The 15,704-nt window shown below is 38.6% G+C and overlaps 1 protein-coding gene across 4 annotated transcripts in view; it reads left to right on the forward strand.

Annotated features, from left to right (window-relative positions):
* Window positions 1-15,704, forward strand: part of AGAP1 (ArfGAP with GTPase domain, ankyrin repeat and PH domain 1) — a 395,766-nt gene that overhangs the window by 136,900 nt on the left and 243,162 nt on the right. For 3 of the 4 annotated variants that reach the window (XM_087731869.1, XM_087731868.1, XM_087731866.1), the window contains exon 4: window positions 14,741-14,826. In XM_087731869.1, coding sequence (XP_087587995.1) covers window positions 14,741-14,826 — 86 coding nt within the window. Of the gene's footprint in view, window positions 1-224; window positions 237-14,740; window positions 14,827-15,704 lie in introns of all 4 variants that reach the window. The other variant, XM_087731867.1, reaches the window with a different exon arrangement.

Raw genomic sequence — 15,704 nt, forward strand, 5'->3', positions numbered from 1 at the left:
ATTTATACGTGAAAACTTTGTAGTATTTAACGTTAATCCAAGTTTATAGCTTGAAATCAAAAATATCATAGTACCTTATAGAGGTGTATCTTACACTTAATACTTCTTCGATTTTTTTTTTTTTTTTTTTTTTACGTTTTCTCCTTATGAACTTTTAAATCCAACTCTGAGACACTGAATTTCTGGTTCCTTCTTTTCCTTACTGGCTGTTCCATTCTTTGCAGATATGGATGCAGGTAACTATACATTGTCTTCTTGGCAGCTCTTGTTTTGAAGAGACAGACAGCAGTTTCTGTACTATAGTGTTTTCCCTTTGTTTTGTGTATCATTCTGATTTGTTTCCTTTTGATTTCAAGTCTTTAGTACATCTCACTGTTTTTGTCTCTTGCTGTAGTTGTCTTTTCAGCAATAGTTTGTAGCTTCATGCATCTATGATAACATTTGTTTCAAATTAACTCTTACCAAAGGAAGCTATTAAGCATAGTACTTGACATTTTAACAGTCTTGAGTTGTAGTTAAAATCGGAGGAGAGGGAAAGGGAGGGATGGACAAGGCCTTTTCTTGTGTAATTGCAGTAACAGTGAAGTCTTCCAGTCTATAAGCTTGCCTTAAATGTTTTTGCTGCTTTGTAGCTAGGACTGATGGGGTGATCATTGAGCCTTGCAACAAAACTGCGTGTAGATCCCACTTATGCTTGCTGCTCCTGGATAGGGAGAAATGGTTATGTAGTATGTAGATCCACTGAATACAAGCCTTCAGCAAAAATTAGTATCTCTACAGATCTCTCTCCCCATTTCATGGACAGAAAATATTTTTGTGTTGTTTTTTTTTCTTGCAAGATTCAAATGCATTGATTATTCACAGGGTTAACGGTCCTCTCCTCCTAAACTATGAATATTTTAGATGGTGTTCCTTGAGAGTGTTGCCATCTGTCCTCTTTGTCTTCAAGGATTTTTATTTACAGTGCTTGAGTGACGTTCCGACTGTTTTTCCTGAAAGGATTAGATTACAAAAGCAGTGTCAAATCATTTCTTTGCACATAAGTGTAGCTGACAAGCCTCACTAATGACACCATTCCATTTCATTAACAGTAGAAAAACTGGAATAATTAAGAGCTCTAATTCACCTTGTAAGGGATAGGGTCAAGATTTCTAATCAAGTTGGTATTAAAGGAAATTGAACCTGCATAAACTATCCTTAGTGAACATCTGTAGTAATGATTTGTTAGTGTTTTATTTCTTTCTCATGCAAGCAAAGTCCATATGCTGCCATTCTATAGAAGATGCAGCAGCAGTGCAGATGGTTCTGTTGCATTGCAGTGCGGGACTTCCAGTTTTTACATTCTGCATGGGAACACAGGTTTTGATAAATCGAGGCTAAATGTAAGCCTTTATGTTGGAGACCAATGCGGATCTTCCTCTTTTCCTTTTCTGAAGTATTGTAAATGTGCCAGATTGTTAAATTGGTTGAAGAATAGTCTGTATATCAGATGTTAAGGTGTCAGGTGCTTGACTATTTAAGAAAAAACAAAGTTTACTGACTTTGAATGGCTTACTAACAGCAAAATTTATCAGGCATCGTATAATTAGTATCTAATTGGTAAAATGATGGATGCGTACTTCATGTGAAAATGGTGATTATGACCGGGGACCGCTATTTCTGCTATCCTTTGCCTTCTAAATTGCTACAATTACCATGAAACCTGCCCTGAATTAGACAAGTGCCAGATCTCCTGTAGGCCTTTAAAGTAGCTTCTGCATTCTGGTAAGTGAATCTTCAGTATTAAAGATGGTTTCATGTTTCCTTCAGCTCTTTTTTTAAAGATGAGATATTTCTCTTGCTGCCCGACACCACCTCCCCAACAAGAGGAGGTATTAAAGTGTAAAACAGTTTTCTCATTGTCTGGTCCAACTTTTATTTCTGTTCAGAATTAATTTTAGTCTCTAGTGTGATTGTAACATGAATACCTTTGTTTTCTCAAAGAATAAGTTTGTCTTGGGAAGAAAATTGACTTTTAGACTCTTCCTTTGCATATTTAACATGCACATAACTCTACTCCTGTGTGACACATTTTTAAAATCAAATGTATTTTGATGTAAGAAAAGAAATGATGTATTACCCTGTAACAAGTGGGAATTTCAGTAGTCTGGGACTTGCAATTTTTCTTCTGTAATAATACAATAAAGAAGTGATGGGAAGTAGGGTATTTTAGTGATTTGTGATCTTCTAGGAACCTTCCAAGTGACTGGAAGAAAAACTACTACTAAACAGTGTGCTGGGTTTTTTACATAGCTGAAACAATAAATAAGGTGTGTGTAACCTGCTATCGTTTTTCACCATTTAATTCTACCTGGAGGAACAAAATGAAACGTGGTGTGCATGGAATTTGAGACCAGGTACTTTGCAGATCAAGGTGACTGGAAGTTTACAGGCATAGTGAGTGTCAGGAGTATTCTGTTACTGTTTGGGTTTTTGTTTCCAAAAAAGGCACGGAGGCGTGAAACATGACTTTTAAAGGCTTTTGCACATCTCTGGTATGTCTGTGAATACCCTAATTCGTATCATGATTATGTCAGTATTTTTTTCCAGTGAGCCTAATTAAAAAAAAACCAAAAACCAACCAAACAAAAAAAACCCCACACAACAAAAAACAGATAGGTTGTGGTCCAAGGTGTCTCAACTGGGATGAGGAAAATAGAGGGTTTTTTTCTCTCCCACCCCACTGCCAAAGTAAAGTGAGATGCTAGGACAACTGGTGTGATCATGAACTGCTAAATCTGGCCAGTATATCTTCCGTTTAAGAAAACCAAGAAAGGGAGCTGAGGTCACATTAACAAAATCCCCTTAAATTGGAAGATGCAGGATAGTTGAAGTGAGAGTTAAGAAGGAAGCAGGTTCTCTGCTGAGGAGACAGGATTAAGGTAGTGGCACCTGTGGCTGTATAGTATAACTGAAGGGAGAAAGCCAGTGCAAGAGGTGTAGCAACTGGTTTGGCTGTATCTTTGGTGACCTTTGAAAAAGTTTTAAGGGTGCAGGCCTCCCGTGTAATGTATGCTTAGGAGACTGGCTTAAAGTAACTTAAAGCGTAACTTTTTTCCTAAAGTTGGTAATTGCCTCTTTTGCTGCTACTTTTTGGAGAATTGATGATTATCTAGTGGCAATCTGCTCTACTTTGGCATTCAAATGAGGGACAAATGTTTTAAGTAGGTTAATAACTAAACGTTTGGGTATATTTAAGATTTTTTTTTTTTTCTTTTTTTTTTCCCCCCCTTGGGTAGAGTAAAACATTTTTTTGCTCTTAAAAGCATAAAGGTAGTCCAGCGCCCTGACTTGGGGGAGCAAATAACTATTGCAGCCGGTGGAGATTTCACATATCTGTGAGTGGAGGAACTTAGGAATGTAATATAAATGACAATGTAGGATGTGAATCTTTGCAATAGTTCTACTTTGCAATACTTTGTTTCCCACCTTCTAGGTTGATAATCCCTATGCTTCCCTTGTAGTGCACAGTACAAAAGAAAGACATTGGAAGCTCTTGGAGGGCTATTTTAGCCACTAATTGGTATCTTTTCTTACCACTCAGTAATTTTTTTTATCTATGGATTTTTTAATTCCTTATATGATATAAGGTTATTCAATTGCTTTTGATTTCTTCTTTCCCATTTCCTTTTTGTAATTGTAGCCCGTTTTAGTTCGTTTTCTCATTGGTAGAATGGGTTGAAAGCGATTGCATTGGGGGTTTTATTCGAGTTGGTGTATTGTGACTGTCACCTCGCTGTAGCGCGAGTGAGACGCGGCGGTTTGTTTAGCACTTAGGTTTTGTAGCACTGCCTCTGCTGCATCCCAGGTGAGCTACAAGCCCAGAAGAGTACCACCACACTGGAGCCCTTAGTGTGTCCCTGAAGGATAAGATGCATCAAGTTTCAGTTAAAGGTCTTTTATGTGTTAAGGGCTACAATAAATCCAGTAAGCACTATAGAGTAAAGCCTTAATGTGCTTTCCAGAAAGCTGTGATGATTTGCTTTCTTTCCAAACTTGACCTAAAAATACTTTTATACTACAACAGCCTCCGCTGATTAACTTTTTCAGTACCTACAATGAACAATGTTACTGTAACTTGAGTAACAGGCATGGTCCTAAAACTTAATGTTTATTATTTAAATACTGACGAAGTGTCACCTTCAGCTTTCCCTTAACGAAGGAATGTAATGATATTGCTATGAAAGCAAGTTGCTAGCCTGTTACCAAAACATGTAGAAATTTTACACTGGGGGATGCATGTCCATGTTTTTCACTTTCTATCTAGTAACTATTTCCATATCATGGAATTTTTTCATAATTTTTCCATATTTCCTTATCATGCTAGTTCAGCAGAGTGTAATTATGCAAGGAGGACTGAGAAAGACTGCTTCAAAATTTCAGCTGCTTTTGTTCAGCATCCCCTCATGAGATTTTTGTCTGGCCATAGACTCTTACAAAATACGTATACAAAAACTTCAAGCATAATCTATTAACCTAGATAACCTTCTAGTTGGCTTCATTCATGGAAAAGTTCTAATGCTTCAGTTGCTGGGCTCTGAGATGAAACCAAGATGGAGCTTGTTCTGAAAAAAAAGAAAACTATGATCCTTCTTTGCTTGCATTATGTTAAATTAAGTGTTCAGACAAGCAAGGCAGGAAAGGAATGCCATGTTTTGACATTCCTTATACCTGGGTGTGCTAGGAGATTTAACAGTGAGATGGGCATCATAGTTTGGTGTTTCAGGTTGGTTGGAACATGGGAGCTGCAGCAGAACTTGGACAATCCTTCCCTTCTGTAAGATAGTGATTCTTGTCCCCTTCTTCCCATGATTCATGTGCAGGCTAAAAATGTAATTCTTCCTTCTGTGGAGAATTAGGTTCCTAAGGTTGCAAATGTCTTCACAGAAGCCATTAGCTATTTCTAACCAGTTAATTTTTTTTTTCAAATATGTAGGAATCTGGAGGCCACATTTACTAAACAACCAAATTTTATCTTTCATGAGTAAAAGGAGAGACTCTGTCCCAGACTAATCTGTGTGTTCTGTTCCTGGTGAGCAAGCTGGCTGAGATGTAAATGAATAGCAGAGAAATTTGTCCTCTGAATATGTGCTTACATGCTTTTCTTTAAAGCTAGACTTTCATGCTTCTTCACTTGCGGTTTCCTGGAATTCCATAAAATCATCATCATACATGTAAAAAATCTACACATAGCCTATCCGGGGAGATTTTAGAAGAATTCCAAGTGTATGAGTTCAAAAAAGCAACATGAACCTTAGAGTCCTGTTCCTTTTAAGGAGCTGGGTATTGCATCCATTACAGCGCTCGGGCCACAAAACATAGGGAAGCTGAAATTTTGGATGTCGAATTCAAATCCTCGGTGCAGTGGTTCACAAGCTTTACACAGCGCTTTGTGGGGCAGCAGAAGCTATCAGAGTACACTTTTTTTTTTTTTTTTGTCTGTAAAAACACAGACAAACGCTGTGTTGTGTGCAGGAGACAATGATAACTGTAGACGTGTTTCAAAATTATCTCCTTTCAGTTCTTTGTCTTCTGTTTTGTTATAATACTATCAGCTGATTATTTTTATTTGGCATTTCATGCTGACATCCAGATATAAGATAACACTTGTCTTTTTTGATCGTTTTAAAGTATTGCTGCAGTTGGCTCTCTTGGGCTTCTGGAGCCTTCCAGGCTTAGCATGAAAGAGTGTGTTTATGTATTCTGCAATCTCCCCTCTCCAGCCCTTCCCTCTCCTCATCCCCCTGAGACTGGCGACGTGGGTTAGTGAATACTTTGAAAACCTCTCTGTTCTAGCTGTCAAGCTGGCTACTGTTTAAAGTGTTGCACAAACAAGGACCTATGTTAATTAAAGGAAGAAGTTAAGTATTTATGAAGGTGCTGAAGAAGCAGTTTCCTAGAAGGGACTTCCCTTTTAGGTTGCGTGCCTTGAGGGTCAACTGATCTTTGAGATGTCTTTAATGTGTTGCACCTTGAATATGCCAAGGTTTTGGTGACTAATGTCCGTAGGATTTGTGCCCTTCTCGTAACAGGCTCCTCGGAAGGTTGTGTCCTGGGCGAAAACTGTAATTCGAATTTACAACTGCTCTTACAACTTTGGGCTCTTAATAGCAATAAAAGTGACTCTTAGGTCTCCAGTGTTCTTTGCTTTCTCCTGATATTGAGTCAGAAGCCACTTTGGAGTTTCTGTTCCTGGAAGAAGGGCCTGCCTTCCACTTTCTTTTTCAAATATTACTTGTGGCTGTATTTCTAAATCATAGCACAGTGTTTAGCTCGCGATCTTAAAGCAGAATTTAAACATGTTCTTTAAATATGTTTCTTTTCCAGCTTGTATTTGGTTTCTTATTGGTATTTCTTTTCCTTCCATTTAATCTTACATTGTTTTGGAGGGTTGTATCAGAAAGTAGGGCATAGTAGTCAGCTGATTTTATTCACGATATGTTTAGTTCTCAACAGATTTTTTTACATTTGCTGTTATAACAGGCTGTCGCTAGGTTTTCTACATGTTTTAGGAACGACAAGGGCCTTCCACCTTGCAGGATAGCAAGACTAGATCTTGGCTAAGTGATTGACTGCACTCCACTGTCGCCACCCTGCTGGAAAGGCAGGTTATTCCACAGGAGGTGCGGAGCCGCCCCTGCTCCATCACCATTACATGTTGGGGGAAAAGGAGGAAAAAGGGATGGAGGGAGTGTGGATCAGCTTAGCTCCTGACTCTTACAGTCTGGCTTTCCTTCTGAGTGAGCCTTTTAAACAGGCAACCTGTTTTTCTCAATGCTGCTAATTTTAAAACTTTCCATGTATATTTGTAGGGCTGCCACTTGGCATTAGGTAACATCCATCTGAAAAAACTTGTGATTTACTTTAGTATTGTCATTCCCTTTTCTCCTTCCCAATCCCTCTTGGTGCTGAGTGATACTAATATGAAAGGTGTTCAGTGAAATACACAATACAGATGGAAAATAGATTTTTTCCGACTCCTTAAGATATAGTATGCTATTATATAATGACCCTTCTGTTCTCATATTGGAATTGGAATATTTGGGGAGGTAATTTAAAAACAAAAAAAAAAAGATACTATGGTAGTTGCTTTGTCTGGGTTTCCTTTGCAGATCTCAGGATGTTTTTTTTTCTGTGTTCAGGCAGATCATAGTATAATCACAGCTAGCTAAGTCCAATTTTAACTTCAGGGTTACTATTTGTAATGTAATACTGTAATGAAAGGACAGGTATTATAGAAGCTGGCTATAAACTAAGTATAAAAAGCAAAAGGATATTTAAAAAAAAAAAAAAAAGCGGGGGGGGAAGCCTGGAATCTATGCTTCTATGCTTATAGGATTTAAGTATTTGGCTTATCTTGGTTATGCAGTTTAGGGTTTGTTAGCAGGTATGTTAAGATCTTTGAAATGATGTTGGAAGCTTGTAAAGTTCAACTTACATACAGAAATTTTGAGCAGATGTTGGCAGGAGATGATTTCTATGTTAGATTGAAAGGTAGAAGCTGTGTGAATATTTAGCTGAATGAGTTAGTGTCTGGAAGATTAAATGTGTGATAAACCAGTTTTTAAGGAACTGCAGTAAAAAAGAGCTATGGTATTTTAAGTCATGGGGCTAACTTTGTAAGGAACTTTGTTTGGAAAGTGGTGTTTTGGGGTGTAGACTTTTTAAACTTGAAAAGACTGGTGATGGAAACAGGTAGGAGTGTACTAAAGTAGTATCACATCCTGCCCAAAGAAGTTGATTGCTGCTGTTTGGTTTTTCTTTGTCTCCAGCTGGCTTGATAAAAATAAGCTTTTAAAATTAGACTTGTAATGTATATACAATTAGTGGGTGTGACCTGTGTAAGCAACTGTCTGCACCTGCTGTCCATAAAATAAACAAAAAAAAAAGGGTTTTTTTTAAAAAAATAATAAAAAAGCTATCATATATACCTGATTTCCTATCTTATTAGTAGAAATTGAACCATTAATTTAATTGTAGGCCCTTGTCACCAAATACTGTGGGGTCAGACAGGTTCTTTTAGGGGTCTTTGGCAGGGTGTTTGGCAGGATGATGACAGCACTATATATGGCTGTTTGCCTTATGAAATGGTGTTAGTTATGCTGACCCCAGGGGTCAGGAGCAGGCAGTGCTGGTCACACCCCTATAAATGTACAAATACTTTTTTTTCCTCTGCCATTTTAATACTTAATAAGACATAGCTTTTAAAATACTTGAGCATGTTCGTCTGAAGAGTTTTACTGTCTGATTAAGCTCAAACATCTGTCATTCATAGTTGCGCTCTGATGAAATTTAAATAAAGCTGTGCTAAGTGAAGAGATTATGGTGCTGGAGAGAATGCTAAATGCAAGGAACAAAAGCAGCAGTGCAGGAATCTTAAAATACTTTCAGATTGTAATCACAAGATTCAGTGTACAGAGAAAGTCCTGCAGGTGCTGCAATGGTAAGTGTGGCTGCAAGAGGCTCCTGGCACTCGGGACGTTGGGGTGAATACAAGGGATCTGGGTGACTGTTGGAGGAGGAGGTTCCTTGCAGGTTCCTACTGGTTATTTCTCCCCCCCTTTAAAGTGTCAGAAATATTTTTTCACGTGATTGAACTATGAAAAAGGGCATACTCACAACATGTAATGTATTCAGCTTTTATGTGCTCAGTGCCAAAATTTTTGTACATTTATGTGCAGTAGATGTCAGACGAAAATGTGTTACTTCATCATGTTGAAATGGTGGATGTCTAATATCTTGTTTGTGGAGTATTTCAGACACATGAGTGCTTACATGCAGGGCACAGATGCTTTATCACTTTGGAGAAAATGTTTCAGTATTTTGCAAATTCATGCTAGAACTTTGAACAGTATTAAAATCTCAAACCTGTTTATTCTATTTAAAAATCCTATATAGGTTGGTGTTTTGCCTTTCTTAGGAGGGAAGACAACCATAGGTTCTTTCTAGGCAGGTGTAAAATGAGAGGCATAATTCTGGTGTACTTGCTAAAAATCACTGTGCTGCTTTAAATATGAATAGTTTTGTCTATAATGCTAAATGTTAAGTCTGTATGGTACTACTTCTGCTGTGTCATATACTTCAGTATTACCTAAACACATTTTTGAAGCTGTCTTTGAGAGAGGCCCTACCTGTATGGCTTCTGCAGGAAAGGGAAATCAAGTACTAGTTAAGGGTCTATGTTGCTTTACTGGTTTTTGGGTTTTTTTACCCAGCTACTTTGTGGGGAAGCTGGTGCAGTTATCTGCTTGCGGCTATAGTCTTGTGCGAGACCGATGGTTCCCCAATCTTTGCAATTCTGTGGTTATACTCTCAACCCAGCTCAGCCACATCTGGTTTCTGAAATATTGTCTAGCACAGTATTTGCATTAAGGAAATACCCCAAAGCTAACTTTACATGTGGCTGAATGACAGTTTGTGATAGCTTCTCTGCTGCTGATGCCAGTAAGAATTGACATCAAGCACTGAGCACAACTTGGTGAAAAATTAGTTTTAATGCTTCTTGTGTAATAATATGCTTTCTTGGTAAACGCTGAGAAAAACATTTTTAAAGTAGTTTATTTAAATAAAAATTTTGGGTAACGATGAACTGCATCACTGGCATTGGTTTACTGGGCTGTTGCGGTCGTCATTCTTCAGTGCTTCTGCTTAGTTGCAGAACATCTTGTGAGCATTTCTTTTTTTCTGAGCTTTAACCAACAATTTTCATATATTTGGTCCTGAAATGATGTATGTATGAATGGAGGGAATAAATGACTTCTTAATGCATTTCTCTGAAGAGGAGCCAGGTTCTTGGCACCGTCTTTTCCATCTTTAGAAAAAAAGGAGAGAGAATCTGCTTGTGTAAGACAAGTGACCACTGTTGTCAAAATTCACATGTGATTGGAAATACAAAATAGAGGCTTTTATGTCTGCTTCAGTCTTATCTTCCGTCTCTCCTTTCCTGCCCGCTCCTGCCTGCCCTGCCCCCATGGTTGTGGTAGACATTCAGCTGCTGCATGGGTTTGTCATGTGGCCAGTCCCCCGAATTTATCTTTCTCATATGGCCAAATAACTTCATCCCCGTGGCAATTTGCTTGAATTAAAGAGCCTGGCAAATGCAGTTGAGCCTGGGGATACAGTATGAAAATCAGCGGTTGCTTCGGTGAGCAATTGCGCAGTGAAACAGCTAGAGGAAGAGGCGGCCAGGCTTTCATAGCTGGGTGAAAACCTTCATCTGTGGAATTCCCTATGTAATATAAGGCTTTTGCAGTATAGAGCATCTTTGATTACAAATGTGTGTGGTATTTAAAATTAATATCAGTTTTTACTGAAGGACAGTTTCAGTTTCATACTACTGCTGATTCAAAGCACGAACCTTTGTAGAATGATGTGCATAGAAATGAGATTAGGAAGCTTTTGTTGATTCCCTCAGCCTGGTATTCTGACTTGCGCTGGGTCTTCAGCCGTGATTGTAAAGCGCTGACACACAGAATTTATTTAGCTTTATATTGATCAAAGCTGTATTTTTATCTGGAGCATTTTATAGCAGGAATCTGGCCTAATGCACAGAAGAGAGTGGGTCGTTTTATGGGTTGCAACAGAAGCACGGCTCTGTATCTTTTGGTGGGTATTGTGTGTGGTTCGTACTCAGCAGTAATATTTGCCTTCTTATGCGAAATTTTGTACATGTCTGAAAATGAGTGTGAATTGATAATGATCTTGCCCTGGAAAACTCAGAATAATGCAGCGATTTATAAATACAGAGCTTTAGAGAAAATAAATAAACCCCACACTAATATCCTCCCAAATTTAAGCTTCCACACAGTTTCAGTGATTTGTTTTTATAAAATTGCTGTGATATTTCATGAAAACAGTTTCTAGCTCCATATTTCATGAAATCAGTTTCTAGCTCCATCTGTCTGGCTGTTGAGAGTTATTTAGGTATTCACTGGCATATCTTTTATATGGCTTAGAGATGGGTTTGGGGCTGCAAGTAAATGTAGTTCAGCCGTTGATTTCATGTCTTGCACTCTAGCATCTTTGTGCTTTGATGTGCGTGTTAGAGGACATAGCAGGAGCCATCACTCTGTCCTTCAGAGCTGTGGTCTAGGCTGCCAGTCTTTCTCTTTGGATGACTTCCTTTGGCAGGTACATATGGGAGTTGAGAAATTCCCTCATTAAAAAGCTGCGTGTGTCATAATACTCATGGGATTAGAACAAAGGTAGCTGCCTGCCTTGGGACTAGTGCTGTGGGTTTTTGAGCTCATTCTTTAAATTAAGAAGGTCGTTTCTTTGTTTTCAGTGTTGTCAGTTTAGATGGTATTTTGTGGCTTCATCATATATCTGTACATACTTAGAAAAATACAGTGGTATTTCGTAGCCATGGGAGACTTCTTGGCTTCTTTGACAGGTTGCGGCAGTTCAATATTCAAACTGGCTGATTTCTTTAATTCCTCTTTCCTGGTGGCCCTGTGATGCTTTACAAACTCCAAAGATGTATTTTAAAAAAATAACTAGAGCAGTGCTGTCCAAGCCAAACCATCCCAAAATCACTGTCCTTACGCTGCTTTTACTTGCCTGAGTTGGAGAAGGGTCACATCAGGGCTCAACAAGTCAAAGGCAGAATCAGTGTGTTTTTTGCCTTAATCTTATGACCACAGATATCTGTGGGACAACCACATAGCCTTGGTTTCATACACTGGCAGAAGTCTGTGTATTCTTCAGTGTTTATACTTTTGCTTGTGTAAATTCTTGATATTGAGGTAGGTTTTCTCAATCTCTGTCCTGAGTAGTACCTAATGTTATGATGTGTTCATGAGAAGGGCTCTTCAATGGTGTAGAAACATAAGTTTAATAGGGCTGCATCCTGCTTTGATCTCAAATTTGCATAAAATAATTCTTATTTGGGGAATGAGCGTGAGTCTGCTGTTATGTTCCTGGATCTTCAGATTTGATTTGAAATGCTTATTACAGGTTGGAAATGCAGGGCATTCTTTTAAACATTTTGGTTCTGGGGGTTATTAGATTTAAACTATTTATCGTGAAATACCTAAACCCAGACAAAAATAAGTGAATGCATGAGGGTGTGCAAGGAACTAGTGCATATTCCAGCTAACGAGCATACTCAGCTTTCGAGGGTAAAGAAGCCACTTGAATAGATTTAAATTGACTGTATGCTTGTTGACTGCTGCACTGCTCTTCCAGTGTGACAGACAGAAATGGTACAGCATGTCAAGATCTGAATTTAATTCTGGAAATAAAAATACAGTATCATTCTACTGAGCTCCAAGCGCAGTGTTTTTGGGGAGGGCAAGGAACAGGTATACAAGCTGGTCACTTAATGTGGATTCGTATAGGAAGAGAACTGTTGGATGACTCTATACTGTATTTGTTAAATATGGTACACATCTCAAACCTGCTCCCACAGGCAAAATGTTCAGTAACCCTGAAGTGGCTCTCAATAATAAATCTTGCAGCGCTCACATTTGTGGTCTGTGTATGTACATTTTAATACTACATCCATGGATTTTTTTTTTTCAATTCTCTACTTAAGCTTTTTATTTCACCTTGTCTGTACCTTCTTTATACCTTTGAGGACTGTTTGAAGATACAGTGAGACGTGAAAGAGGGAATAATGAGTTGGCTCTTAAATGTGTTCGGTTCATGGTATTTTATAATTAGTTGTGTGAACTTTGTGTTTAAAAAAAAAAGTAAACAGGAAATCGCAATTATGCAGAACTTTGTTCGATCACATATAGACTACATTTCTGTTGTTACTTACAGCTTTAAAGAGCCTCTCTGGAGGACTGTATATTAAGTGATTCATCTTATTTAACACTTCATTATGAAGTGTATACAATTAATTGACAACGTATAGAAATAACGATCGGGTTAGAAATTCAGTTTCTGAGAGCTGAGACTAGTTTTCTTTCAAAGTTTTATGCTTGGTTTTGATTATTCTTTTAAAGTTCGTTAATGATACATACTTATTTGTCACTTGATCTTCGAAGGCAAAATTGAAATCCAGTTTGTGAGCAAGATAATGAAAATCTGTACATAGTTCTTCTACTCCTGTGCAATTAAACAACCAGAAATATCAGTGTTAATTGTTGCATGTTTGGTACTGCTAAGCTGTTCATAATAGGGTAGGTTTATAAGAAAACCCACCCAAACAAAAAAAACCCAACACAAAAACAGCAACAAAACCACAAACAATCCTCCTCTTATGTCTTTTATTAAACATGAAATGTGTTTAAACATGCTTAAATATTGCACGTAGTTGAACTGTTGAATGATTGATTTGAAACCTGCTGTAATGGTTGGGCTGGGGGAATGGTGGGTCTAAGCCAGTTTCTTTCCCCAAGGCTAGCAATTTTTGTGCAAATGTTTTGAGGATCAGTGTTAGCCTGTAGGTGCTGATTTACTTGCTTAGAGAACTTGTTTGGAGAACAAGTCAGAGTTGTTCACTCACCTATCACATGTTTAAATGCATTAGTTTTGATAGTATGACCAGTTTTGAAGTAAGCGTAGTTGGGAAATAGGGTTCAAATTGGAAATAATTCCAGTCAAAAAAAAGGGAGTGAAGAAAGAAGTTTAGCATGTGTCCATAGAAATGTTTTATCTTAGTCTGGTAAGTTCAGATGTGAGGCGGTTGGACGATGCTAAGCGTGGAGGCCTTGAGGCCTTTATGGCTTAGGTGGAGAGATAAGAGTGCTTTTGCTTCCAGGAGAGGAGCCTAAATGCAGCCCAACTACTTAGGCAGGCCAAGTTTGCTAATCCTGGCTTAGGCTCAGTCACACCAGAAACCCTAAATGAGATTTTTCATTATCTGAAGTCCGTCATGAGACACAGCAGGATGCCTGAAATATGCTTAACCCCAAAGGAAAGCAATCCCAATTCTGCCCTTGGGTCATGCTTGAAGTCCCCAAGAGGCCAGTGGAGAGAGAAGGTAACCGCGCAGCTGCACACCCCGGTGCTGTTTCTTAGGTTCGATGCCAGCTCTTTGGGCTTCACAAGCGCTCAGTATTCTACATCTTCCTGAAATAATAGGATCAGGAATAGAATTTGGCTGAAGGCTGCGACTCTGCTCTTTTTATCTAGATCTGCAAAATAGGTCTTTAATTCATCCTGCTAGTAAGTGGCACAACATTCTCTGTTAGTTTAGTGCATCTCTACAGAGGTACCACCATTGTAGTTTTTTTTTGTCTAACATGTGTCTAGTATTTTCCCCTAACTGTGGTTTGTGAGTATAGAAGTATCATTTTCATAACATTACATGTGTGCTGTAAGAACTGGGCTTCTCTTGAGGAAATGCTAATTCGCACAAGAAATTTATTTTAATTCTAATACATGATGTTGTTTGTATGCAACTGTCCCACATTTGCCTTTGTTAGACACGTATTTCTCACCATTACGTAGAACAAAGGTGACTGTCTTTTAACTATATGTATCAAAACCAAATACGCCTAACATGGGAGTTAGTGTTAGTAGCCAACAAGTGCAACAATGCAATTTTTTCCACAGTAGCCTTATTTTTAAAGTATGTGACTTAACTTTCTTAAGTAATTTCTATGCATATGCATATGACCTTAATTTATATTCACAGTAGTTCATTAATTTGCAAAAGATATTAAGGACACCTTTTTTCCACAAGCGAAGCCTTTTTCTATTTTGTATGTTTTGCCTTTTCTGTTCTGTAATGAGTTACTTTGTGTGACAGGTGGGAGATTCAAGAAAGAGATAGTAGTTGATGGACAAAGCTATCTGCTGCTGATTAGAGATGAAGGGGGCCCTCCAGAGGCACAGGTGAGCATTGCATATATAGAGCTTTATCAGCCTAACAGCACGGTTTCCCTTCTTTCAAAAAAACCCTTCCCTTAAGAGAACTGGCTTTGTTTTGTTCTTTCCTGGGTCCTGCTCATCTTTCTGCTGGGAAAAAGTATATGTCACCCTCAGGTAAAAAATATTCTGTTTAGAAATTATTTGGGATTTCAATTACATTGTGAAACTGTGTAATAAAGATATATGGCTAGCTTATATTGAATGCCTAGTCAATATGCTTCCAGTGACCATAAAATTGCATGTTACTAAGATTTCTTCTGAGTCAGAATCTCTAAATTGTTAAAATACAAAGTAGATCCATGCATAGTGACGCACGTACTTGTGTACAAATCTTTGTGTTCCCTGTTGCTTCCACATTTTGCTCCCTGTGCTGTTTAAGACTCAACTTTGCGAGTTCCAGTTCAGCACCACTGAGTTCTCGGATTTCTGACTTGGTTTCTGTATGTGGCATGTTACCTCCTTGTCTCGTAGAAGGCGACTCATAGGGATTTGCCTTTGAGAAGACACTTGTGGGTTTGTGTACTTAACTCTGTTACTCTATTTTGAGTGATGAGAAGTGAAGCGTTTGCTTATGTGATGCTTAAATCGCCGCAGACTCTGCCAGCCTGTGTGCAGGCAGCGCCCTTGCCTTCAGGCATCCTCCTTGTCTCCCCTCTACCTCTTCTTACCTGGGCACTTGCAGGGTTCCTCAAGTGTGTTGGCCTCCGCTGGCCTTGCTTTGCTCGGCTGTTCCGTGGTGGATCAGCTTCAAAAAAAAAAAAATAAATCTAGCAGCAGGAACTGTGCTGTCGCCAAACAGCTGAACGGGAGCGGTGCCAGCAGCAGCAGCTTGTGTTTCAATG

This window comes from Nipponia nippon, unplaced genomic scaffold, assembly GCF_047370975.1.
Source record: "Nipponia nippon isolate SJK-2023a ecotype South Korea unplaced genomic scaffold, ASM4737097v1 scaffold_5, whole genome shotgun sequence".
Lineage (NCBI taxonomy): Eukaryota > Metazoa > Chordata > Aves > Pelecaniformes > Threskiornithidae > Nipponia > Nipponia nippon.